At 43.1% G+C, this 24,955-nt stretch overlaps 1 protein-coding gene across 1 annotated transcript in view; it reads left to right on the top strand.

The window, feature by feature from the left end:
- Nucleotides 1-24,955, top strand: part of STAB1 (stabilin 1) — a 103,984-nt gene that overhangs the window by 34,000 nt on the left and 45,029 nt on the right. Inside the window, exons 21-36 of the mRNA XM_035106132.2 lie at nt 1,891-1,977; nt 2,826-2,937; nt 4,760-4,946; nt 5,540-5,633; nt 7,602-7,760; nt 8,966-9,061; nt 10,355-10,450; nt 11,523-11,570; nt 12,431-12,561; nt 14,610-14,721; nt 16,382-16,459; nt 16,996-17,097; nt 17,996-18,103; nt 19,171-19,302; nt 19,558-19,686; nt 23,828-23,884. Of these exons, the coding sequence (XP_034962023.2) occupies nt 1,891-1,977; nt 2,826-2,937; nt 4,760-4,946; nt 5,540-5,633; nt 7,602-7,760; nt 8,966-9,061; nt 10,355-10,450; nt 11,523-11,570; nt 12,431-12,561; nt 14,610-14,721; nt 16,382-16,459; nt 16,996-17,097; nt 17,996-18,103; nt 19,171-19,302; nt 19,558-19,686; nt 23,828-23,884 (1,728 nt within the window). The remainder of the gene's footprint in view (nt 1-1,890; nt 1,978-2,825; nt 2,938-4,759; nt 4,947-5,539; nt 5,634-7,601; nt 7,761-8,965; nt 9,062-10,354; nt 10,451-11,522; nt 11,571-12,430; nt 12,562-14,609; nt 14,722-16,381; nt 16,460-16,995; nt 17,098-17,995; nt 18,104-19,170; nt 19,303-19,557; nt 19,687-23,827; nt 23,885-24,955) is intronic.

The raw sequence follows: 24,955 nt of genomic DNA, 5'->3' as shown, positions 1-24,955 counted from the left end.
CGTGATTGTCTGTTTGTTATTTACCTCCTTGTGCATGCCTGGTTCCATTTTGGAGAATGGGTTTGTTATTAGAAGGTAAGGTGCTGTTGTGCAACACATTTCTAGCAGGCCCACTGGACAGTGTGGAGTTCATAGCAGAAAAGCCATAGGAAAAGAGAGTTGCCATGTCTGAGGAAGGCCTCTTTTCTATGAAATATTTTCAAAAAGTTGCCAGAGATGTTGTTATGCTTGTCGGCCCACAGAATTCCAGAGGCTGGTTTTGTGGGCACTGGAGGCAAAGTTTTCTTGCTTGTGCTCCCAGTAGCAAACGGCATCAGTTCCCTGGTGAGGCCTGGACAAAGAATCCCCTTCATCATTTATACGGCCATTTGGCAGGGAACACAGGCCTCTTTATTAAGACAATAAACAAACAAATGAACAAAGACCAATCTCTCTCTGTCTCTCTCATGAGGAGAGTCAGTTTTTTAATGGAATATATGGTGAAGATCTTCCTTAGGAAGGGATGAAGAATAGGGGGAAGGGCACTGGACAGTCCAAGCTTGTGCACGTCCCTTTTCACAATCGCTGGGGGATTCCAAATGGTTGCTATTTTTGAATGGGATTCACGGGCAAAGTCATGTTGCACAGTTACAGCTGGTTGGGAGGTCTTGCACAGCAAGCCCTCTTCACCAAAAGCTTTCAATAAGGAAAGCAATGGGGAAGTTGACTGGAAAGTGTGGGGTATTACCCTGTTTCTCATATTTTAAGACATACCCATAAAATAAGCCATAGCAGGATTTTTAAGCATTCAAGGAATATAAGCCATACCCCGAAAATAAGACATAGTGATAGGCGCAGCAGCAATGCCGGCCGCGGCAGGAGGAGGAGGAAAAAAATAAGACATCCCTTGAAAATAAGCCATAATGTTTTTTTTTTGAGGAAAAAATAAATATAAGACATGTCTTATAATATGAGAAACACGGTATTAGTATTATTATTATTATTTATGAAATTTCTATGCCACCCTTTGTGTGGGGTATTATTAGTATTATTATTATTTATGAAATTTCTATGCCACCCTTTGTCCGAAGATCACAGGGCAGTTTACAAAATAAAAACACAAAAATACATACCATAATAACAAACAACAACCCCCACACAACTGTTTAAAAGGCCACATAGATTGTTCATTTAGCCAAAGGCCTGAGAGAAGAAGAATGTTTTTGCCCGGCACCTAAAGATACATAACAAAGGTGCCAGGTGAGCCTCCCTCTTTCCCCAGGGAGAGCATTCCACATCACACTTGCTTTAATGCATTTTTTTTAATCTTTATTTTTAGATGTGCAAATTGTTCAAATTGGGTTGTGTTTTTGATAGGTTTTATTTATTGTTTAGGATTATTTTGTTACATTTGTAATTATGTAAATCAGGCTTCCTCAAACTCGGCCCTCCAGATGTTTTGAGACTACAGTTCCCATCATCCCTGACCACTGGTCCTCCTAGCTAGGGATCATGGGAGTTGTAGGCCAAAAACATCTGGAAGGCCGAGTTTGAGGAAGCCTGGTGTAAATCTTTTCATGCTGTAAGGTGGCTTGAGCATGGTTTTAACTATGGGAAGGTGGCATACAAATGAAATGGTGGTGGTGGTGGTGATCAACATCAACTAACTTTCCCACAAACAAATCAGAATGAATGTTCATTAAATAGCCAACACCATCTAACCTCCCTGCAGATAAATCAAATTAAGTACTTGCTGAACCAATTGTCTGGAAGCAGCCAGCAAAGCACTGTCCTATAGTTCCCTGGAATTAAAATGAAGCAAGGGGTTAGAAGTTGAAACTGCTATCAAATGTCTGTTTAATCATCAGGGCTGATGAGGTCGTCCAAGTGATGTCATTAATGTCTTGCTAGGTACCTGGATGCTGCAAAGGGTTCTTTGGTTCTTCCTGCACCCCATGTCCTAGTGGATTTACCAATCCGTGCTATGGCAAAGGAACTGTAAGTAGCAGAGAATCTCCTGGGTTGTTGGGTAGATTGGTTGTTAACTTGTCATCAGATCCCTTAGTCTTCAGCTAATTTATCTGAAGGGATATGTGTTTGAGCCATGCCCCTTTGTAATCCATTTTGATCCAGGTGCTACCTAGTAGCATCAAGAATTTCCAAAAGAAACCAAAGCTATAAATATAGTGCAAATAAGAATGTTTTCAAATGCCTCCTGAAAGTTAGTGGCAGAAACAGGCCCATCTCACTCAGGAGAGCATTCCACCAACATTGAAAAGTCTTCAACTAAACAATCAGAGCTTCCCCCAAAGAGTCCTGGGAGTTGTAGTTTGTTAAGTGTGCTGTTAGGAGACCCCTATTCCCCTCATAGAGCTACGGTTCTCAGAGCTCCCTGGGGAGAGGGATTGATTATTAAACAACTCTAATTCCCCCCCCCCCCTGTGTATTAGGGGATTAGGGGTCTTCCAACAACTCACAGCACCCTTAGCAGATCACAGTTTCTAGGATCCTTTTGGCAAAGCTGCAACTGTTTAAAGTGTTATGACGCAGCTGCTAATGTATTGTGCAGATGAGGCTGACATGCCTATAGAGCAGGCACCCCCAAACTGCGACCCTCCAGATGTTTTGGCCTACAACTCCCATGATCCCTAGCTAAGAGGACCAGTGGTCAGGGATGATGGGAATTGTAGTCCAAAACATCTGGAGGGCCGAAGTTTGGGGGTGCCTGCTTAGGATTTCCCAGCTCCTAAACCATTGCATAGTACCCTACAATTACAATATTCTGCATTTTGTCTTGTGACATCATATCTCATTTAGCACACTGAAATCAGATTTTTCCTCTCCAGTGCAATGATGGGATTCGCGGGAACGGCCAGTGCCACTGCTTTGAGAATTTCAAAGGAATTGCCTGCCACATTTGTTCAAACCCAAACAAGCACGGAGAGAACTGTGATGAAGGTCTGTGACACTGAATCTGCAGGAAAGCAAGCCTGATGGGTGACGGGAAACCTCAGGCAGGGTAAATCAAGGCTGGGAATATTTGAGACCATGATCAGGACTTTCCCCCTAGAGAACAGTGCTAGGGTAGTGCCAAAAGGATGATTTTTAGATACAGTACATTGATGTTAGAGTTCTGTAATATTGTATATTTTTACATAGGGATGCAAAGGGGTGGGGTTTTGGGGGGGGAGGGGTGTTTGGAACATTCTGAAAGCAGCCAGATATCCTCAGGGCTTTCTTGGACATGGAAATCTGAAGGTGTCAGTGAGAGGAGGAATCCAGTTTCTTGCTGGCATGTTCTGATACTGTGAATGCTGAACTGAGAGTTCTGCGGCCTCTCTCGCCTACCTAGAAGCCATAACCTTTAACTTGGGAGTCTTTAACTTTCTTGCAATGAGTGACCTCATGAAACTTGAGAGCGAACAGCAGAGAGTGTGGACCAATGGTCTGACTCTGTATAGGGCATTTTCCGGTATTCCTTACTTGGATGCCCAGCTGCAGAGTGCTCTCACCTAGCGCGCCTGACTACTGAGTGGTAAATGAATGGACACGACAAATGTCCGGGATTTAAAAATGGCCACAATTTTATTGATTTCAGATGTAGGAAGCCTTGGCATAGGCATTGGATGTATATCAGCTTCCCTGCTGGGGACTGAGGCATGACAGGGTCTATTTGGGGGGGTGGATCCGTTGCAAAACACAGGTTTACGCGGACGGCTCCCAAATGCTGAGGGAAGCTCTGTGACCTGCTAGCCGTACGCAACTGCCTCTTTGGACACAGACTTCCCTCCAGACCCCTCTAAAGGGGTACCCTGTTATTGATGCTGCAGCGAATGGGGTGGGTGAGTCACCACTTCACCACGCCCTGACGGGATGAAAGACCAAGGCCTAAACCGCCAAAGTTGTGACTACTGCTATGGGGAAGGCGAAACCTGTATCTTGCCTCGAAAACAGCGACCGTCAAAAGACCACTCCTAGCTGAAAAGAAAATGGTTAGGGCAGTAATAGACTATCAATGCAGGGAGGGAAAGGATGGGTGACGCTCCTGGCTGATTTGTTGCCCCACTCAGGGGTTGGCTGGGCTAAGTAGATGGTGAGCGGACCTGAGGGAAGCCTGCCTCCCTCAGGTCCGCTCGCCACGCCATGCCCCCCTGGGGCCGCCATGGATTGGCCCGTTTGAATAAACAGGTTTTGGTAGGAACCCCGTGAGCATCTGCAGTGGCTGGGGGAGGGGCAACCAAAGATGGTGTGGCACACTTGGAAGGAGAGGAGGCACTGTATCAGGCAGCAACCGCTGCTCACTGTGAAGGGTGGTAAGCGGCCATTGTAGACATTCTACATTTTGGGAGCTACTAATATAGAACTGGGTAGCTTCTGTTCTGTGTGTAGCAATACTGTGTGGTAAGCTGTCAGAACGTCACTTGGAACACCTTGCTGTCAGTCAAGTATTTTCAGACTCCTAAATGACCATGGAATCATAGAATTGTGCCCACTTGGACTGTGCCAGTAAGCCATTCTGGATAGGAAAAGCTATACAAGACTTCCTGTTTGGGATAGATTTGTACCTGAGCAGCAAACTCTTCCTTGGTGTGTTCCCATATGTTCCTTGACTCCAGTGGCTCAGCCTTGATACTGCAATTTCTAGGCATCTCCTTGTGGTGACCAAAGTGGCTTGACAGAATTTACAGTTATTTAAGAAAGTATGTGGTGGAAATACAAAAGTAAAAGTTGTCATGGATGGTGGTTTAGCAGCTGAACTTATTCTCTCTGTGTCTGGCAGATTGTGGCTGCGTCCATGGAGTTTGTGATAACAGACCTGGAAGCAAGGGTGTGTGCCAGCCTGGGTCATGTAAAGGTGGCTACAGCGGGGAATTTTGTGACAGGAGCTCTCAGAAGTGTGGTTCTTCTAATGATGCCCCTCTGAATTGCCATTTGAATGCAGTCTGCATCCGGAACGATACTGTAAGGTATGCCTCTTCACTGATGTCGCCTGTTTCTTCAGGCATAGCTAGACTAGGGATTAGAACCCTTCTCTAATTCGAATTGTGGGAGATGTGTATCACTTTTCCTTCCACCACCTGCCCCTGCCTTGCCAGCCATGTCCTCTCTCCTGAAGACTTTATTGAGCAAGTCTAGAGAAAAGACCATCAGTTATATTTTCCTCTGCCCTTTGAAAAGCAATTTTCCAAAAAGTCGGAGAAGAGAGATTCAAAGTGATGACTTTAAGGCTAGGGAAAGAGGAGAAAAGAGGTATTTTTAAACAATCAGGATTTAGAGCAGGCATCCCCAAACTGCGGCCCTCCAGATGTTTTGGCCTACAACTCCCATGATCCCTAGCTAACAGGACCAGTGGTCGGGGAAGATGGGAATTATAGTCCAAAACATCTGGAGGGCCGAAGTTTGGGGATGCCTGATTTAGAATTTGTTTCCTAAGTACAGTACACAGGAATGTAGATGTTTGCAACCATTCCTCTGAACAGTATGTGCTTAAATTGAATGATGAGATGTCAATAGACATTCCTGCTTTGTGATTTAACAGTTGCCTTTACTTATTCCCAAGGTGTGTCTGCCTTGATGGATATGAAGGGGATGGGTTTTCATGTGAGCCTATTGATGTCTGCAGCAAGCCAGAACGGGGAGGATGTTCAGAAAACGTATGTTGGTAAAGCTTTTGGTACTGATTGTCTACTTTTTGTTCATCTTTAGCCTGCTTCTTCCGAAGAATGTGTCCTGAGAAAAATACTTTAGAATAAATCACTAGCGGCTGTAGCCAAGGATCAGGGGTTTTTCTGGCTTTCACTCAAACTGGCTATCAATGAAGTAGTAAAATTAAGATGATGCTATCCTTAGAGTCATGGCATGAACATTAATGATTTGTTCATAATGTTTTGAAAATCTTATGTGTGTTGAATAGCTTCATCTTATTTTTAAATGTACATGTGATAGGAAACTGTCTATATGTGTGTGTGTGTGTGTGTGTGTGTGTGTGTGTGTGTGTGTGTGTGTATGTATATATATGTTGCAATATTTTAGTGTAGATCACAAGGGGCAAACAATATTTCATACCCATTTGCCTTGACTTTTTATTTTAACAGAAAACCTGAACAAAATACTGGTAGTGATCGGTTGGGTAGGTGAGGAGAGAAGCCTAACCATTTCTCATTTGGTTATTTTCCTGTTTGAAATTGCATCCCCCACCATACTTTTTGCCCTGCAATGGAAAATATCCAAGGCTCCGTATCTTTTGCTCTTTCTTGCAGGCCCCCCAAAAGGGTTAAGCAGCAGCAGCCTGTTCTAACAGCTTCCTGTGACTGCTTTTTGTAGAAATAAAAATGGCAGAGAAAAGTTAAATATAACTGATCTTTATGGGTAAAGGTAAAGGGACCCCTGACCATTAGGTCCAGTCGTGACCGACTCTGGGGTTGCGGCACTCATCTCGCATTATTGGCAGAGGGAGCTGGCGTACAGCTTCCAGGTCATGTGGCCAGCATGACAAAGCCGCTTCTGGCAAACCAGAGCAGCACACGGAAACACTGTTTACCTTCCCGCTGTAGCGGTCCCTATTTATCTACTTGCAGTTTGACGTGCTTTTGAACTGCTAGGTCGGCAGGAGCTGAGGCCGAGCAACAGGAGCTCACCCCGTCGCGGGGATACGAACCGCCGACCTTCTGATCAGCAAGCTCTAGGCTCTGTGGTTTAACCTACAGCGCCACCTGCGTCCCTTTATGGGTAGTTTATGGGTAGTTTGGTCCTATTTCTGTTACTTCTAGAGCATTTTTGCATACTACTGCCAAAGGATGCATACAGAAGGAGGCTACTGAAATGTGTTGTTGTTGTTGTTGTTGTTGTTAATCTCTAGTGTGGGTGAGGTCTGCAAGAAGAGACTAGATGGGAATTTAGCTTTGAAGTGAGACAAAAGCAATTACCACAAACCTTGCACAAGCTGAAGCCAATCTTTTCAAGAAAGTTCTGTGCTGTCCTACTTCAGTTTTTGGATATACCACCCCACCAAAAAAACCAAAAACCTTTAATTTTGATAGTCAAAGGAAAATTGAAATTTCTTTGAAAGCATAAACAGGGAATGCATATCTCATGAAGCAGAGTTTTCTTCTTCCACATCTTAAAGTTGATGAGTTTCTGGACAATGGCCAAGAATAAAGACAGGTCAGGAGCCAGAGCTCCTTTTTGATGGAATAATAGGGCACTCTCATATTTTGCCTGTATATTTTCTGCTCCACAGCTAATAGCAGCTTTAGGAAGTCAATTTGGATCAAGGCTTGTCGCACAGGGGGGAATGTCAGAACCTCTTCCCCCAGCACCACAGCACAGTTCAATCCGAATCCAACCCCCAGCCTTCCTTGCTGCTCTGTTAGCAGCAAAAGGGGGTTGAAGGAATGTCCAATACCTCATGTAGTTTGGACCTAAGTTGGGCAGCTAATTGCTAACATGATTGCATTTTCTCAACACTTCAAAGCCATTCCTCTCTGTAAGCTAAGGCAGTGATTTGCAACAAAGCAGTTCTATTTCTATCAAGACTTTCTAAGCAATTTGGAAAATTAAAAAATTACTCGGATCATGATTGTGATCCCTTCTTTATTTGCTCTTTTCGTATTTCTGATCAGGCCATGTGTACCAGTGCAGGCCCTGGAACAGCAACCTGCCAGTGTAATAAGGGCTGGACTGGGGATGGAAAGGACTGTATTGCTATAGACAACTGTGCAATGGAAACCAGAGGAGGCTGCCACGTCAATGCTGACTGCATCTATATTGGGCCTGGACAGGTGTAGTTGACATCCTTTGCTGTCTTGCTGAAAAATATTGATGGATACCTAGTACATTTTACTGTGAAGATGACATGAGTGGCCTTCATACCTTAACATGTGATGGGGTATAATCACACATTTGAAAGGCTCTTGGGACTGTGCTTCTGGCCTAACCTCTGAAATCCACACTTTAGTTACGAGTCACAAAGACCTATGTGTATAGACCTCCTCAGCTCAGACTCCTGACCAGTGCCAAATACAGCATTGCATTGCATTCAGAAGACTTGCAGGACAAGGCATCGGACTTCCCATACCCCAACCCATATAAATAAGAGACCAATAAGACTGGGTTTGGGGTAAAAACAGGCCACAACTTTATTGAATACAGATGAAAGAGGTCTGGCTTGGGCCCACCCGCTGGAAGTGATGCGTGGTCAATCCAGGCGGGGGTTCCTAATACTTACATCAAATAGGGTGTCCCCCACAGGCAGGCCCGGTGCGTCCATTTAGGCAGACTAGGCCATTGCCTAGGGCGCCAAAATGGAGGGGGCGCTGCCGAGCCTGCCCCGCAATACCCCCGTGCCGCCGCCACCCGCCCGCTCACTCCCCGAGGAGCTCACAGCGTCCCCTCCACAGGCGGGAGGAGCGCGAGCCAAAAGGAGAGCTCAGCGCCCTCCCGCCTATGGAGGGGACGCCGAGAGCTCCCCAGCGGCGGCGGCCACAGCGAGCGAGCGGCGGCGGTAGTGGCGGCAAGCACCCGCAGCCGAAGCCTTCAGCTATGGGCGCTGCCGCCACCGCCCGCCCGCTCGCTCGCCGAGGAGCCCCCAGCGTCCCCTCCACAGGCGGGAGGAGCGCGAGCCAAAAGGAGAGCTCAGGGGCCTCCCCCCCGGAGGGGACGCTGTGAGCTCCCCAGTGGCTGCAGCAAGCAAGCGGCGGCAGCACCCACAGCTGAAGCCTTCAGCTATGGGCGCTGCCGCCGCCACCACCGCTCACTCGCTGCCGCCAACTTAAAAACCTCAGTGTACCTTTGTTATGTTCAACATTGTTTTGTTCACTGTAGCGCTAGCCAAATATTCCCATACCAGCGTTCAATTTTTATTTCTATATTTCAAGGAGCAGTTGAGGAGACTTTTTAAAAGGGACATTTTAAAAAAAAGCAGTGTTCTGGAGAATAATTTTTAGTAACAATTGGTAACCATAGTTCTTGTTATTTCTACATTCAGAGCAGTTGTATATGCAAGAGAAATTACAATGGCGATGGCTACAGCTGTGACCCTGTTGCTCCTTGCTCTGTGGACAATGGTGGCTGCCATGAACTGGTAAGAAACTGGAAAAGTCCAAGAAATGCTGCTTTGTGAAAACTGCTTTTTGAGGATGGGTACTAGATGGGAGCAAACAGTAGCTTTTGAGAGGTGATGGTAGTTTGAGAAAGTCTTCTGATTTTTATGCACACACTTGTACTTTGTCCCAGAGCTGCTTCTGGCCAGACCAGGTTTTAAAGTTTTTAAAATTATTATTATTATTATTATTATTATTATTATTATTATTATTATTATTTACTTATATCCTGCCCCATCTGACCGGGCCTCCCCAGCCACTCTGGGAAGCTTCCAACAGAACATTAAAAACACAATAAAACATCAAATATTAAAAACTTCCCTAAACAGGACTGCCTTCAGATGTCTTCTAAATGTCATGTTTTTTATTTCTTTGAAATCTGATGGGAGGGCTTTCCACAGGGCAGGCGCCACTACTGAGAAGGCCCTCTGCCTGGTTCCCTGTAACCTCACATCTTGCAGTGAGGGAACCACCAGAAGGCCCTCAGCGCTGGACCTCAGTGTCTGGGCTGAATGATGGGGGGTGGAGATGCTCCTTCAGGAATAATAATAATAATAATAATAATAATAATAATAACAATAAACAACCGGGGGGGGGGGAGTGAGCTGTGGGCACTTTCAAAACTGTCACTGTTTTCCAGTGGGATTCAACCACATACTGGCAAATTAAGGTTGCATAACTAAAGTTGATTTGGTGCTTTCGAACAGCAGACAGTTTCCACTTCCCCCAAATGTGACTTTTGCAATAACAAAAGTAATGGAGAAAAGCACAGAGGTTGTTCTCCCATCTGTAAGGTGAATGCTTGTTTGTGCTGAGCGGAATCCAGATTCTGAACGAACTTAACACTTTCATGATATTTTGGTCCTTCATCTAAATGAATGGCTTGCCCTTAGTTTTAAATTGATGGAACCACGAGGGCTGCTCATAAAACTGTTTCAGGTGTATCATCATCATGTGAATATGTGGGGGTTCATGGGTTGTGCTAAGTATGCAATGTCTGCTGGGAATAGGTGCTTTGCACATAGTATATATTTTTATTGTCAGGCAATTTAGTTTGTGTACAGAGAAAATAAGGTTCTCCAACACATGATCACTGAAGATGGAAAATGTTTATTGTAGCAAAAGCCCTAGCCTGTGTCACAGGAAATCAGGGTTTATGTCATTGCTTAACCACAAGCTTCCTGTGTGGACAGTACTGAACCATTTTTTCTTTTATTAGAGAATTATCCTGCTGAGAGTTGTTTTGCTTTGTTGCTTTTTAAAAAACCCAATAGGCAACATGCCAGTCTCTTAGTACTGGAGAGAAGGCTTGCCGTTGCTCTGATGGATACATGGGAGATGGAGTTCTATGTTATGGAAATATAATGAAGGTAAAAATGCACATTCTATTCTATCCTAAGAGGTGAGAAAGCAAAGTGAATTCATACATGGTAAGGGCCATCTAGCTCAGTGACAGAACACATGCTTTGCAAACAGAAGTTCCCAGGTTCAATTCCTATCCTCTGCAGGTTGGGTTGGGAATAACCCTCTCTGAAATCCTGGAGTATTGCTTCATTGAGACATGAACAGCTGAGTAGTACTGTTCTCAAATCTTCTGTTCTGGTTTTGTTGTAATACCCACAAGTAAAAGATAAAAAGTAGATGGACAATTTATCAAGTGTTGCTGTACGAAAAAATAGCATTCTACCAAAAAATTCCCATCTCTCTCACCACATTTCCCACTGTAACCCAGGAACCGTAGCAAATATGTTTTTGTGAGGGAGCTTAAAATGGCCATCTTGTGGGCATAATAGAGTTGAAACAGGGGAGAAGGAGGACATTGAGAGGAGGGGAGAAGAGAAGAGAAGAGGAGGAAGCCAATTCACAAACTCATCGTTTTTATTTCTGCAGCTTTTAAATTCTGGATGGCTTTAATTCTTGTTGGACTTTACCCCCAGAATTAATATCTTTCCTCTTTGCTTCTACTTAGAGCCAGTTTAGTTTTCTTCCTACATTCCTTGCCTTGTTTTCTAGCCTCTTCCAGAGTCCGTTCCCTTCCATTCATAAATTTCTGGGCACCCTTCCTCCAACGTCACTCCCACACCTTGCTCAATGCTTCTGTTCCACCCCCAGCTCACCTGTGCTTTCATTCAAGGCAGATAGGAGAAGAAAGTGACAGGAGGAAACTTGAACTGCGGCTCCTGTGTCCTCCTGACATCTAGTTTGTAAGCTTTTCAGAGGCACCTGGCTGGTTCCTATTTACATCAGGCTATTGGAACCTTGACTTGGTAGAGTAGGATTCTAAATTCAATGGGCAAAATTCATCTGTATTCATTTTTGGCCTGTCACTTAATTAAGGTTCACACATGAGTTTAACACCTTTAGCTGTATACCTTTTCATGAGCCTACACTTGTTTGTTTATTTTTTTAATTTTTAAAATCTGTTGTCTTCTCTTTTTGAAGGAGTTAGTAAGGAATTACCACTTTTCTGACTTCTATGGGTGGATTAAGGTAAGACATTTAATGTTCAAAGTAATTAAGTTTGTTTGCTGGTGGGAGAGAAATTGTATAACAACCGAAAACTACTGAGGGCTGGTGGAAGTATTCTATTTGCATTTTACAACAAGGTACAAAACAAAGAAACTGGGTGTTTATTTCTGGCTAAGACTCGGTCAGTGCATGTGCCATATAATTAGGAAAGGTGCTTGGGGCATCCAAACATTTAGATACTTGACAACGATCTGGGCATCCTTTGTGTTTCATTTAACATACTTTTCTGATGAGTAGTCAATCAGCCAACATACATTAATGAGGACAGGACAGCCTTATGGATAGGCGCTGCCCTGGACTCCAGTGTTCATACTTTTCAGTCCATACTATTACAAAACTGATTTCCGTAAAGAAGAGGATAGAGCAGGCATCCCCAAACTTCAGCCCTCCAGATGTTTTGGACTAAAATTCCCATCTTCCCTGACCACTGGTCCTGTTAGGTAGGGATCCTGGTAGTTGTAGGCCAAAACATTTGGAGGGCCACAGTTTTGGGGATGCCTGAGATAGAGCTTTGTAGTTTTGCCCTCCTCTGCTGATGAATATGAAGATCATGTTGTCAGTCAGACAAGATACTACTACAGCTTTGAGGCCTACTTATTGGAATATGCACATATTCATTAAAATAGCTAAAGATGTTGCATTAAAGATAGCTTTAGTGGCTCTGGGAAGTGCCCCCCCTTGGTTAAGTTGAATCAATTCGTTGGGAGATGGCAATATGGATAATAAATAATCTCTTCCCTATCTTTTAATTGGCAAAGGAGGATAATAAAGCAAGAATACATGTTTATGTTTTGTTTTTTGCTTTTTGCTTTGGACAAAAGAAATCCCTCTTCAGCATCCCTGAAGGAACCAACTTGACAGTTTTGGTACCAGTGAAAGAAGCCATCCAAAACCTGAGCAAGGATGAAAAAGATTTCTGGCTACAGCCAGACATGCTATTATTACTTGTCAGGTACCATTGACCCTTTGGGCTTACTTACCTAAATTGGTTTGGTGTGACTATATATGACTATTCTCTTGATCTAAGATGGTCAGAAAATACCACAAGCAGGGGCATGGAGTTGCAATATAGTTATGATTGCTCCAAGAGTTACAGAACCAGGGCCTCCAACAGACTGGTAGAAAGGGTTGGATTTTGGGTGGGGGGTCAAGGTCAGCAGGAGCTCAGGATTTCTATTTTCCTTTAAAAAAAGAGTAAGTTTCTGTGTGCTCTGCATCAAAAGATATAAGTCAAAACATGAACTCTGCCCCTCGTCAGTAATTTTTTTGTGAAATGAGGTAGCCTCGTTGGTAGTCCCCAACTTGCAGGGTTTTAGCTAATGGAGGAAATCAGAGCCGTGATTCACAAGTGATCTTTTTGGACATCACCAGGCAGAGCTAAAAAATTTATAGAGCTGCCTTTTCCTGCTTCTGTCTCACTGCTGCCCAGGCATTGCATATAATGGTATGTGTATGTGCACATTTCATAAGTGAGTTGAGTGAGTTTATGGCATTCAGCAGCACTATGCACCTGCCCACCCACTTTTCTCTCTCTGTGCACATCCACCACGAGGTCCAGAAAATCAAAGAAGCAAAGACTGGCAGCACAGCTATAAGGTAAAGGTAAAGGACCCCTGGATAGTTAAGTCCAGTCAAAGGAGACTATGGCATTGTGGTGCTCATCTCGCTTTCAGGCCAAGGGAGCTGGTGTTTGTCTACAGATAGTTTTCCGGGTTATGTGGTCAGCATGACTAAACTGCTTCTGGCGCAACAGAAGCACCGTGACAGAAGCCAGAGCACATGGAAATGCCGTTTACCTTCCTGCCACAGTGGTACCTATTTATCTACTTGTACTGGCATGCTTTCGAACTGCTACCGTGTTTCTCATATTTTAAGACATGTCTTATATTAATTTTAACTCAAGAAAATAAGCCTATGGCTTATTTTCGGGGGTGTCTTATTTTTTGCCGAGCCCCGACTGAGCGGGAACCAGCAAAAGCAGCAGCCCGCCGCCGGCATGGAGCTCGGCAAAGCGCGCGCTGCTGCCCTTGCCGGGTCCCGCTGGGTCGGGACTTGGCGCGGCGTGCCCTGCCATACCGTACGTACCAGCATGTCTTATTTTCAGGGTATGCCTTATATTTCGCCAGGTCTTGAAAATCCTGCCATGCCTTATTTTTTAGGGATGCCTTAAAATATGAGAAACACGGTAGGTTGGCAGAAGCTGGGACAGAGCAACGGGAGCTCACTCTGTCACAGGGATTTGAACCGCCGACCTTCTGATTGGCAAGCCCAAGAGGCTCAGTGATTTAGACCACAGCGCCACCTGCGTCCCTTGTACAGCTGTAGCAGGACCTTGGTAGGCATACACATTGAACTATTTCAGTGATGAAACCCCATATTTGCGAAGAATAGCATATCCAACCTTAGTGGGTCAAATTTGATAGACAAGTGTGATTTAGGGGAAATAACCTTGTGGGACAAATTGGAATCCCTGATGGATCAGGTATGGCCCATGGGTCAAAGGATCTCAACCTCCTGCATACAGCACACAATTACTGTATAGTGCTCTTAGTACAAGAATAGCCAGAGCCTCGCTTACCGTTAAGAACTCTCTCAGTGCTCAACTGAGAAGCAGTTTGTTCGCTTGTTTGTTTATAAGCTTTCTTAATGCACCCTTCATATCATCCTGTAAGGGTGGGTTACAACACTACAGTATACAGTTATAAAAACAGATAAAACCATTACCATTATAAAGCAAGTAAAACTTGTTCCAAATGGGACAAAAGAGTATAGAATCAGCAAAAGAGATATGAGTCCCTGGAGACAGTTTGGCCTCTCATATTCTGGATTGAGTGGAAAGAGAAGACCTCAAAAATAACTGTTGAACTATTTAGAGGATGCTGGTACAAAATAACTGGACAAATATAGGGAAATGCAACCTAGTTGAACTGAAAGGTTTCTTCTGGCCATTAACTCCCTAGGAAATAATATTCTGAATGCTCTTTCCTTACCCAATTGCAGGGGCCACTTCCTTCTGGGTTCTTTCACAACTGAGCAACTTAAGAAATATGTGGGCCAGGACCTGCCCACCCTCAGCCCACGGATCAGGTGGAAAATTAACAACAGCAGTGGGGTAAGAGATTTTAAAAAACAATTTTAACATTTTAAACGTATTTATATAACGTACCCTACTGCGGCCCTCCAGATGTTTTGGCCTACAACTCCCATGATCCCTAGCTAACAGGGCCAGTGGTCGGGGAAGATGGGAATTTTAGTCCAAAACATCTGGAGGGCTGAGGTTTGGGGGTGCCTGGGTTAGACGATGAAGAGACTGAGCAAGAGAAAAGAATTAAAGTATCACACTCCTGTTATATATCTCTCTCTTTCTCTCTCTCTCAGTAAAGGCCATCAGTCATGGCCGATTCATTCCCAAAGTCCAGTTGGAATCCAGACTGGAATGGGTGTACTGAATTTAGACTTGCAGTCTAAATAATGGTTAGTCATGTGGGTGACAATCAGAAGTTAAAACTGTAGGTTTAGTTCTATGAAGTGTGGGAAATTAGCAAACATAGGGCTAATTAATGCATGAAGGGGTTAGACAACAGAACTGTATTCCTAGACTTAGTTAGGTTACCCCCATCACCTTCAGCGAAGAAGGAAATAAAGCTTCCTTTGTTCACTCTCTTCCACCATGTGAAACTGACCAGGCAACATGTTTGGGCTTGACTGCTGCAAGCCCAGACTGCATGGTCAAAAGTATTTTTCTGTATTTTGTAACCAAGAATTTTCTACCTGTGTTCTTCTTGCTGCTGCTTGGAGTAACACATGAGTCTGACCTTTGGCATTTGTAAGTAAAGCATTTAAGCTTACTAACCGCTGTGGCGTGTTCATTGTGAGAGGGTAGAAACAGGGAAGTATTGTAAGTGGACTAAACTGGATATTAAAAAGGTCTGACAGCCTATATTCCTAACACTTTGCCGAGGATACACATTTTGTGACTTTTAAACTCTGCTGGGACTCTCTAACTGGATAGTGTGTTTGGATCTAGGTAGTGCTATTTTTCTAGAAAAAGGTGTCAGAACTCACGATGAACGCCTCCCTTGTTAGCTTATAATAGTGCGCACCTGAGAGGTGCCGGAACTGAGTTCTGGTGAGTTCTAGCTGAAAAAAAGCCCTGGATCTAGGAATCCATCCAAGTCTATTATTAATTAGCCCACATGGGTGAAATATCTATATCTATTTTCTACGCCACATGAAGTTCATTTTAAGTTGAGACCCATTTCCAATGGCACAGCTCCATCGAATCCCACACTGTAGTGGTTGAGTTCTACATATGGACATATTTCATGACTCTGGCTGCAGACACACCATACACTGAAAACACATTACTTTCTTGAAATTGCAGTGTGTTTAGGCTGGTGGGACATGTTCAGTTCCCAGGATTACACAGATTATAATGTGCTTTCAGTGTACTTTAAATGTATAGTGTGCATGCAGCTGGGTTATTGGTAAGCAGAATAAGTGAGCCTCTGCTACTGGGAGACTGACTGTGGTGTGTGTGTTTGGCGGGGGGGGGGAGTATTTTTTAAAAGGCGATAGGAGTTCCCACAGAAACTAAGGATAAAATCCCATGGTTAGTACTGGTAGTGAATAGATTTTGTGGAACAGAACTAGAGTGTTCCAAGACAAATGTTACACAATTTAAGGTGTGTGTCTGATGCAGCACTTTTGTGTAAATATGCATTATCCATTAATTCTTGGCAGCCTAAAGTTTGATTCTGTTTGCTTTCCAGGCCATAACAATTCAGAATGCAAGTATTGTTTTGGGTGACATCCCTGCTATTAACAGCACTATTTATATCATCAACAAGGTACATTGACAGATTGCATTTGACATGTTTCTTTCTATTTCTGGTTAAGAGGATTTATAAGGTCTGAACAGAAATGTATCAGCCCCAAAGCTATAGCGGATACTGAGATTATCTAGAGCTGTTTCACCAGGTAGATAGCAACCAAGCTGCAGAATTTATTTATTGACTTCTAAAGGTTGATCTTTCTCCTTAAATTGATCCACACACTTAGCAAACATTTCCAACGAGGTGGCAGAAGACTGGTGTGGCAATTAACACATTTGATTTTGACTGGGGACAGCTGATCTCACATCATTGATCAGCCATGAAGTTAACTGGGTGACCTGGAGCTAGTATTCTCTGAGCCTAGCCTACCTAACAAGGGGATTGTGTCCCAGGGAAAACCTGTCCTTCAACCTGTCCCCACCCCACACACGAAAAAGAGAAGTATACTACAGTTTTTGCTGTGGAAAAACTTCCAGAGCTGCACTCTCCCTATATTTGTGCTGCTCTACACCACTGAGTCTCATTTTATTTTCATGTCCTCCTCTGCTCAGGTTTTGTTGCCCACCTTGGATGACATCCCTCCAAGAGCCCCAAGTCTGCAGCAGCAACTTAATGCGACACCCTCCTTCAGTAGGTTCAAAGAGCTGCTAGAGGTGAGTACGTCAGCTGCGTTGCATTTAAATGCATCTTTCAAAAGTAATTTGAACCCATTAATTGTTGTACTGTACTAGTCTGCCTGGATACAGAAAGTGGCTTCTGTTGGTGTATGGAGGAAGACCAGTTCTAAAACAATCCCACATTGTCTTGGTGGGGGGAAATAACAGGAAACAAAGGGAGTACATTTTGATAAACCCAGAAAGTGATGGCTAATAGTGTTGTAATCCTGTCACTGCCAAGGACATCTGATGAAACACTAGAAAAATGTTTCCTTTTCCCCCTGCTCATCTTCAAAACACAAATGTTTATAATGGGGGAGCTGACATGGGGACCTACAGATGTTATGGTCTGCAACTCCCAGCAGCCCAAATCAACATGGCCAATGGTCAGGGATGATGGGAGTTGTAGTCCACAACTTTAGACGGGCATTAGTTTAACTACTGATGTATAATCTATGTAAGGGAACAGTGGAAAACTGTTGTGAAATGCAGAACTCATTGCACCAATGGGATTCCGCCCCCCCCCCTAACCCATAGCCATGCAGCAGCCCCAAAATTTGTCCAGAGACTGATGGAGAAAGGGATAAACCTCCTCTCATTGTTTGCCACAGTACTAAGACTGACATCCCATGCCTGGAGTTAATCAAAGAAAATCTAGGATTTCCTTGTACTCTGCACAATAAGCACAGTGTGTTGTTTGGCCCTATTAAAAATAGAGAGCATGCCTTTCTTTCTCTAAATCATTTTACGTTGAAACTCTCCTAAATGTAACTAAATGTATCTGAACATATAATTGGCAGAGTTGTTTGGTTTCCCCCCTAAGTTTTCTTTTGCTTGCTTTATAATCTTTGCTGACCACATTTGCTTGTTAATTGTATTCTTCTGAAATTTTCAGCAATACCATCTGATTGCAAAGATTGAGTCATCTGAAAAATACACTATTTTTGTCCCAGGAAATGGTTCAGTTGAGAAGTATTGCCAAGATGCTAATATTACACAGCTGGTAAGAACTGTGTATGTCTGTTTGTATGTATGTATGTATGTATGTATGTATGCATGCATGCTAGCTATTACTTCTTTTTACAAGTCTCTGTACTTATTCTTTGGGGCTAATGCCACATCATCACTGAATCAGATTTTGTATACTACGTACCTTATGAATGAATGAGTAAAGGCTGATTCATGCATTGCAAAATTTCTAAATGGAAGGCATGTTGTATCTCATGTTCTTTACACATGAACTTCCTACTGCATGCATGGTAAATGGCGCCAATTCACTAACACTTTCCAGAGCAGGTGAAAAATTCACATGTAAAGCCATTCATACACAGGTTAGCATAACTCTTGTCTTCCATTTAGAAATTCCATAGCCTGCGAGGCACCTCTACCTCATTCAAACTAAGGCAATATATACACACACACACACACACACTGTGTGTGTGTGTGTGTGTGTGTGTTTGTGTGTGTATAATATAGCAAGATAGAAGTAATGATGCAATTAATCAAACAGAGGGTTGAAATTCTTCAGAGTTATTTTAATAATCATCTAAATTAATATCTCACTAATAACCAGTCATTTATAAAACATTGCCCATTTATTTATTGGTTGAGTATAGCTTTAGCATTCTCCTTCAGTATACAAGTATTCTATGAACCCTAGTATGCTCCATTGTTGGTAAGGAATCTGGCTTTAAGTCCCGCCAAATTCACAGAATGGATTTGGCAAAGGGCTGTGTTTCTGCCAGTGTTCCACAACCTATATAATAAGAATAATAACTACTTACTTCTCAGGTTGTGAAGAGGGTGACTGAGCTGAGAAATGTAGATTCCTCTACATTAACATTTTAATTAAATAATAGTAATAAAGGTGCACAGGTTAAATATTTGATGGAACAAAGCAACAGCGAAAGAATCATTACTAGATACAGGCTTGGTTATCAAACAGAATCACTGACTACCACAATGGCATGTGCTTCTTATGTTTACCTATCTCCAGCTGTTATCTCGCTGCTTTTGTTCATTTATTTAAAATGACGAAATATTTTGTTTCCTGTACACCTTGGTTTCTAGGACTTGGACACTGTACAATACCATGTTGTTCTTGGAGTTAAACTGTTGGCCACCGACCTGAAAAGCGGAGTTCACAAAACATCAATGCTAGGATTCTCCTACTGGCTGATGTTTTACAAAAACGCTACTCAGGTGAGAATGAGAGGTGAATTATGCTTCCATTCTACAATGTATGGTTTTATAGGAAGCCACTAATTCGGTCACATTTTTCAAATGATGGGGTTGCTCGTAGACTGTGGCTGCATCCCTAAAACCACTTGGTCACAAGCAGCGCATTTTACTATACCTGCTAAAGTTTTCTCGGTGACCTTTGTGGAAGAATTGCAGATCAGTGATTAATACATTGTCTCTGCTCATCATCGCAGCTGTCATCCTTTCTTACTGCAGGCCTATGTAAACAAAGTTCTCCTGAATGGTCATTTTGTTGAAACAACAAATGGGATGTTGATTGGGGTTTCTGAAGTCCTGCAAATTCAAAAGAACCGTTGTAGTATCAACAGCACAACAGTGCAAAAGGTAAAGTGTTAGAAACCTGCAATTTCTTGTTTTGTACTACATTTACATGTTTGGTGATGGTTACTGCAGAACTAATTAATTGGGCATGATAGGTTTCTTTGCCAATTGGTTTGGGTCATTCATTGAGAATATCTGCTCATTTGGGGCTCTGGGAGGGGGGTGGGCATTTGCTGCACAGCTGCGCACTGCCCAGGGAATTCTCATAGCCATGCCACCGTGATATGGCTAAAGTCACTCCTTGTGTTTAGCATGTTTATGGAAAACGAAATTTGACACGGCTAAAATGATCAATTTGATTTTATAACTATAAGAACAGTCTGCTGGGCCGGTCCAATGGCTCACCTACTCTAGCATCCGGGTCTCATAGTGGCCAACCAAATGCCTCTGGGAAACCAACAAGCAGGACCTGAGCACAAGAGCACTCCTCCTGTGGTTTCTAGCAGCTGGTATTCAGAAACATTTCTGCCTATAAATCCCCAGCTGCATCCCCTTCTTCACTTGTAATAATTATTGCCTGACATTATTTTACATAAGCTCCAGCGACTTGGAATTCAGACAGCAATGCTCTATACTCAATTACCCTAGGAGTAAGGCTTCTGAATACACATGTATGACCCAATCTTTTTACATCAGGAGACGCAAATTCTTTTCTGATACCTCTTATTGGACATCTATTTACTGGGTGGCTCACATTCCTTTCACTTGGTGCTGTCAATTTTCTCCACTGATGAGCAATGTTTGCAGTCACTGGAAGTGCTCACCATTTATTTATTTTTTAAAAAAAACTTTTGTTGCCCCAAGACACTCAAAAGAGCCCATGGACATTATCAGACATGCTTGGTGTCTCCTGTATGGTCCATAGTCCCCCTTTAACTTTCCATACAATCACAGCTTAGTGGACTGGGACAAGAAACCAGCGGCCCTACAGCTCACTTCCTGTTACCTTTAAATTAGAAGTTGTGTGTCAAAAATCGAAGAGAGTAAAGTGCAGCATAGTGTACTGAAGTGCTGGTGTGACTGAACTCAGTTGGAGCAGGTTGCCGAAGTACACAGCCTCCAATTGTGGATCCGAGGAAGTATTTGACCTTCAAACCCAGGCATCCCCAAACTGCGGCCCTCCAGATGTTTTGGCCTACAACTCCCATGATCCCTAGCTAACAGGACCAGTGGTCGGGGAAGATGGGAATTGTAGTCCAAAACATCTGGAGGGCCGAAGTTTGGGGATGCCTTTTCTAACCCATTTGAGATGGGGACATCACTAACTGTAAAGTCCCTTCCCCAAGAATCTTAACACATGCTGCTACATTGCTTTGCCTGGTCTTTTTTTTTTTTAACATACTTTTTATTAATTTTACAAAATACAAAAAAACAAAAAAAACGGTACATACTTAAACCCCTTTTCCACCTCCTTCCTACCCACCCACATGGGTCCTCCCCTGCCACAGAAGTATCCCATGTTTGTGAACAGTCAGAAATGGTCCATTTTATGCTTGGATTTCTGTCCTCCTCCCCCTCCCCTGACCCCAAAGCCCCCCCCTGCCACCAGGGAGCTCCAGCAAACCAGGGCAGTACGCAGGAGGACATCCATCCAACCATCTATTGTTATACCAAAAAAAGAGAAAAATAGAAATAAGAAAAAAAGGGAAAAAAGAAAGGGCGAAGAAAAAAAAGAAAAAGAAAAAAACAATACAAAACAGAAAAATTTTTCTTGCATTCATAGTTGAAAAACCATATTTTATGGGCTTCCCCTCCCCCCCTTCCCCGGTTTTCATCCCTTTTTTATCATCTGCAACAGTTTCTTACTTTATAAAAATACACCTTTGTATCTTATACAACTTATAAATCAATTGTTAACATTTTCATCTAATATTCAAATCACTGAAAATTCAAACTCCCATTTTCTCTTCCCGTGCCTAATTTTTTTTTTCTCCCTCTATAAGCCTCCATATTTTCACATTTTCCAAAATCCATTCACTTTTAAAACTATAACTATTCTCAATTTAACCTTACATCCCCGATTACCGGCTCCACCCCCCCCAATCCAGCAAATTCCAAAATCAGCAGACCAGTTATAAACCTGTTAATCCATCCTTATAATCACAACATCACTTTCCCTTCACCCCACCCCCTGTTTACAGTCTCTTGCCATCCAGGTCACCATACAGGACCCCTGAATTTCTTCTCTTCTCTGCATATTTTTTCCTTCTTCCCTGTGGGCGTTCTGGAGTTCCAATAATACCAATCGTGCCCCCCTCAAAGGCAGGGCACTCCATCCAACTTTTTGTAGAGTAGAGTCGTCATTTTTTTCATGGTGTGTTTCATTTTGTGTTGAATCATCACAGTCCTCATCTTCATCTTTTCCTTCCCCATCATTGTCATTCTCACATTGCTCTTTTTCAGTGTCAAAAGCTTCATCTCCTAGAAAATCATATTCCGCCATCACCTCCTGAAATTTCTGCTGTAACTCCTGTCGTCGTGTCTCCTCTTGACATAACTCTATTCTTGTTTCCCACATTAAGGTCAAAACAGACCGCTGGAACTCAGGGGAACACTTTTTTGTTGACATATTTCAGTCCTGCCAAGGTCAAAACTTATCACGTGGGGTGGAATATGATCACAGTTTATTTTCTCGACTCCATTTTAACAAGCTGGCTGCATTCTTCAAGTCTTGTTAACAATAAAGTTCGAACTCACATTTCACAAGCACTTAAGCCAAAAAAGAAATTCCACAAAGTCCAGAAATACAAAGTGAAGTAAAAATTGACTTATAAATCCTGATCAACTCACTGGATTGCCGGCTCCCGAGGGAAAGAAAGGTTTTTCTTAGGCTTTACCTCATTGCTGCAGGGCAGTCATAAACCACAGTCTCTCTCCCCTTTTCACCCTGCATCAAAGGGGATATTCTCTTTGATGCCTTTGAGGGATCCTTTTGAATTACAAATCTTCTGTTTATGGCTTCGGGTTTCTATTTACTGTCTCTTTGTTGCCGTGGGGGGGGGGTGGCTTCCTCTTTTCTCCCCTCTCTCCCAGACCAAATTGTTTTATAATCCAAATCATGAGGTTACTTACAGTCTTTTCCAATCGTTTTATTTTCGGAAGAATCCAGCGCTCTCCGCCTTCGGCTTGAAGCTTCTCCCTGCTAGAATAACGTTGCCGCTCAAAATGGCCCCCGCGACTTCTACCCTCCTCGCTCCGGAGCTCTTATTAGAGCTAACCGAAGAGTTGGGGAGTCCGGATTGGGTCTGTGCCGAGCAAATTGCCCTCGGGACGCCCTTCCCGAGGTTCTAAGGGGCGCAGCGTTGCTCTCGCTGCCCTCCCCACTCCTAGCAGAGACGGGCCGTCTCGGAGACGAGACGAAACCCCGCCGATCGACGCTGGCGCTGAACCCGGAAGCCCCCTGCTTTGCCTGGTCTTGAGCTGCAGGAACCCACACTGAGAAGCAACTTAATTTGCCAAAGAAAATGAATGAATGAATGAATGAATGAATGAGCGTATATCTGTCTAAAGCCAATTCTTTCTGCCATATGAATTCATATGAAAGGAGAACAGCAAAAACACAGACCCTAATGTCTGAGGACTAAATATCTGATGGCTGCTGGTCAATGATCCTCATGAAATGAGGTGTTATTTCTTGGCATTGCTGCTCAATGAGCAGACCCAAGAATGCCAAAACCATTGCTTTTAATTTTTTTAGAGGTATTGTTTTGCCACATTGCCAAAGGTCTATGGGTTAGGTTCCAGAGAATCATGTAGTTATAATATAAATTGAAGAGTTTGATTCCAGTTACCAAAGGTCTCATAGTCTAGGGATCCTTAGGCTGTTAAAACAAATTAGAAAGTCACACAAAAAGTTGCCATTTAAAGGGATTGACATTTCAGGAAGGAAGAGTCCTGTGACCACAACACTGGATATTAGGAGGAATAATGGGGCTTCACATAATTTTTTAAAAATTCAGCAAAGCCATTAAGAATGTACTCTACCATCTTAGCTTTTGGGAAATGGCAGTTAATGGACTGTGTATTTCATCTTCTACCTTGTATGCTCTGCATTCCTGTAGCTGAGACTGATAATTGTTAACGTGCTGTGAACATGCAACTGACTTCTCTCCTTTTTTTAAAAAAAAAATCCTCTGTACCCTAGACAAGATGTGCGAAGTGTGACAAAAAAATCAGGTGCCCAAACGGATCAGTGCTTGCTGTAAGTCATGGTTTTTATTTTGAATATTTTTCCTCACAGAATTTATGTATTTTCTTACTTACTCCTTTACCCTGCTGCTAGGGATGGAAAAATATGTTAGTATCAGTCCTCTCAGTTTCTAATTTAGCCAAACGTAAATTCATTTCTCCACATTTCTGCAGCAATTTTTTGTAAAACAATCCTTGTGAAAATTATTCAACATTTTAGTGCAAATTTCTCCCAATAAGCATATTTTTATATTCATTTTTACAAGCAGTTTAACTTTATACAATGTATTTTTGTATACTGCTTTCATAAATGTACCTTTTTTATACACGCATTCCCCTGATATGTGTAAACATTAGTTGGTTGGAGGACTGTGTGACAAACTTTGCATAAGTGTCAACTGTGGAGGATAGCTGTGTGGCAGTTCTTGAATTGTTTCAGAAAGTTCAAGTTTGAAAGGTTTGTCTTTAAATGCAAACTGAATTGAAATTCTCCCAGTTCCTATTTGCAGCATTTTTCTCCTAACCTTCATTGATAGGGTTGTATCCAACTAAGTCCTACTCAGAGTAGACCCATTGAATTGAATGTGACTAACTTGGCCCATTACTTTTAATGGGTGTACTCTGACTGGCACTTAGTTGGATACACACACAAACATACACACACACACACAGAGAGAGAGAGAGAGAGAGAATTGGAGCAAGTTGCTTTGTTCATCCAGTATTTGTTTTTGTCTTTTTAAAATGCCTTAAGAGTCAAAAGAATCCCTCCTCCTTACCCCATATTTGAATTGGGCACCAGTCATCTCCCTAATGGATTTCTCTAAGCCAGTGGTTGGCAACCTAAGGCCCATGGGCCACAAGCGGCCCACAGGGGTTGTTTAACCGGTCCACGAGCCGCCCCTGAACTCAGCCGCCTGCTCAGTGAGTCCCCACGCACTGTGCTAAACCGGCGCAGTGCGGCGTGGGGACTCGCTTCCGTGGTGCCAGAAATCGTGTCTGCGCAGATGCAGGAAATCATGAGCGCGCGCACGATGTAGGCATCTCCGCTGGAGTGAACCGGCTCAGGTGAGGTAAACCTTGCCGA

Source organism: Zootoca vivipara, chromosome 2, assembly GCF_963506605.1.
Source record: "Zootoca vivipara chromosome 2, rZooViv1.1, whole genome shotgun sequence".
NCBI lineage: Eukaryota > Metazoa > Chordata > Lepidosauria > Squamata > Lacertidae > Zootoca > Zootoca vivipara.
Note: the sequence above shows the minus strand (reverse complement) of the source record. Positions and strands in the feature narration are given on the sequence as shown.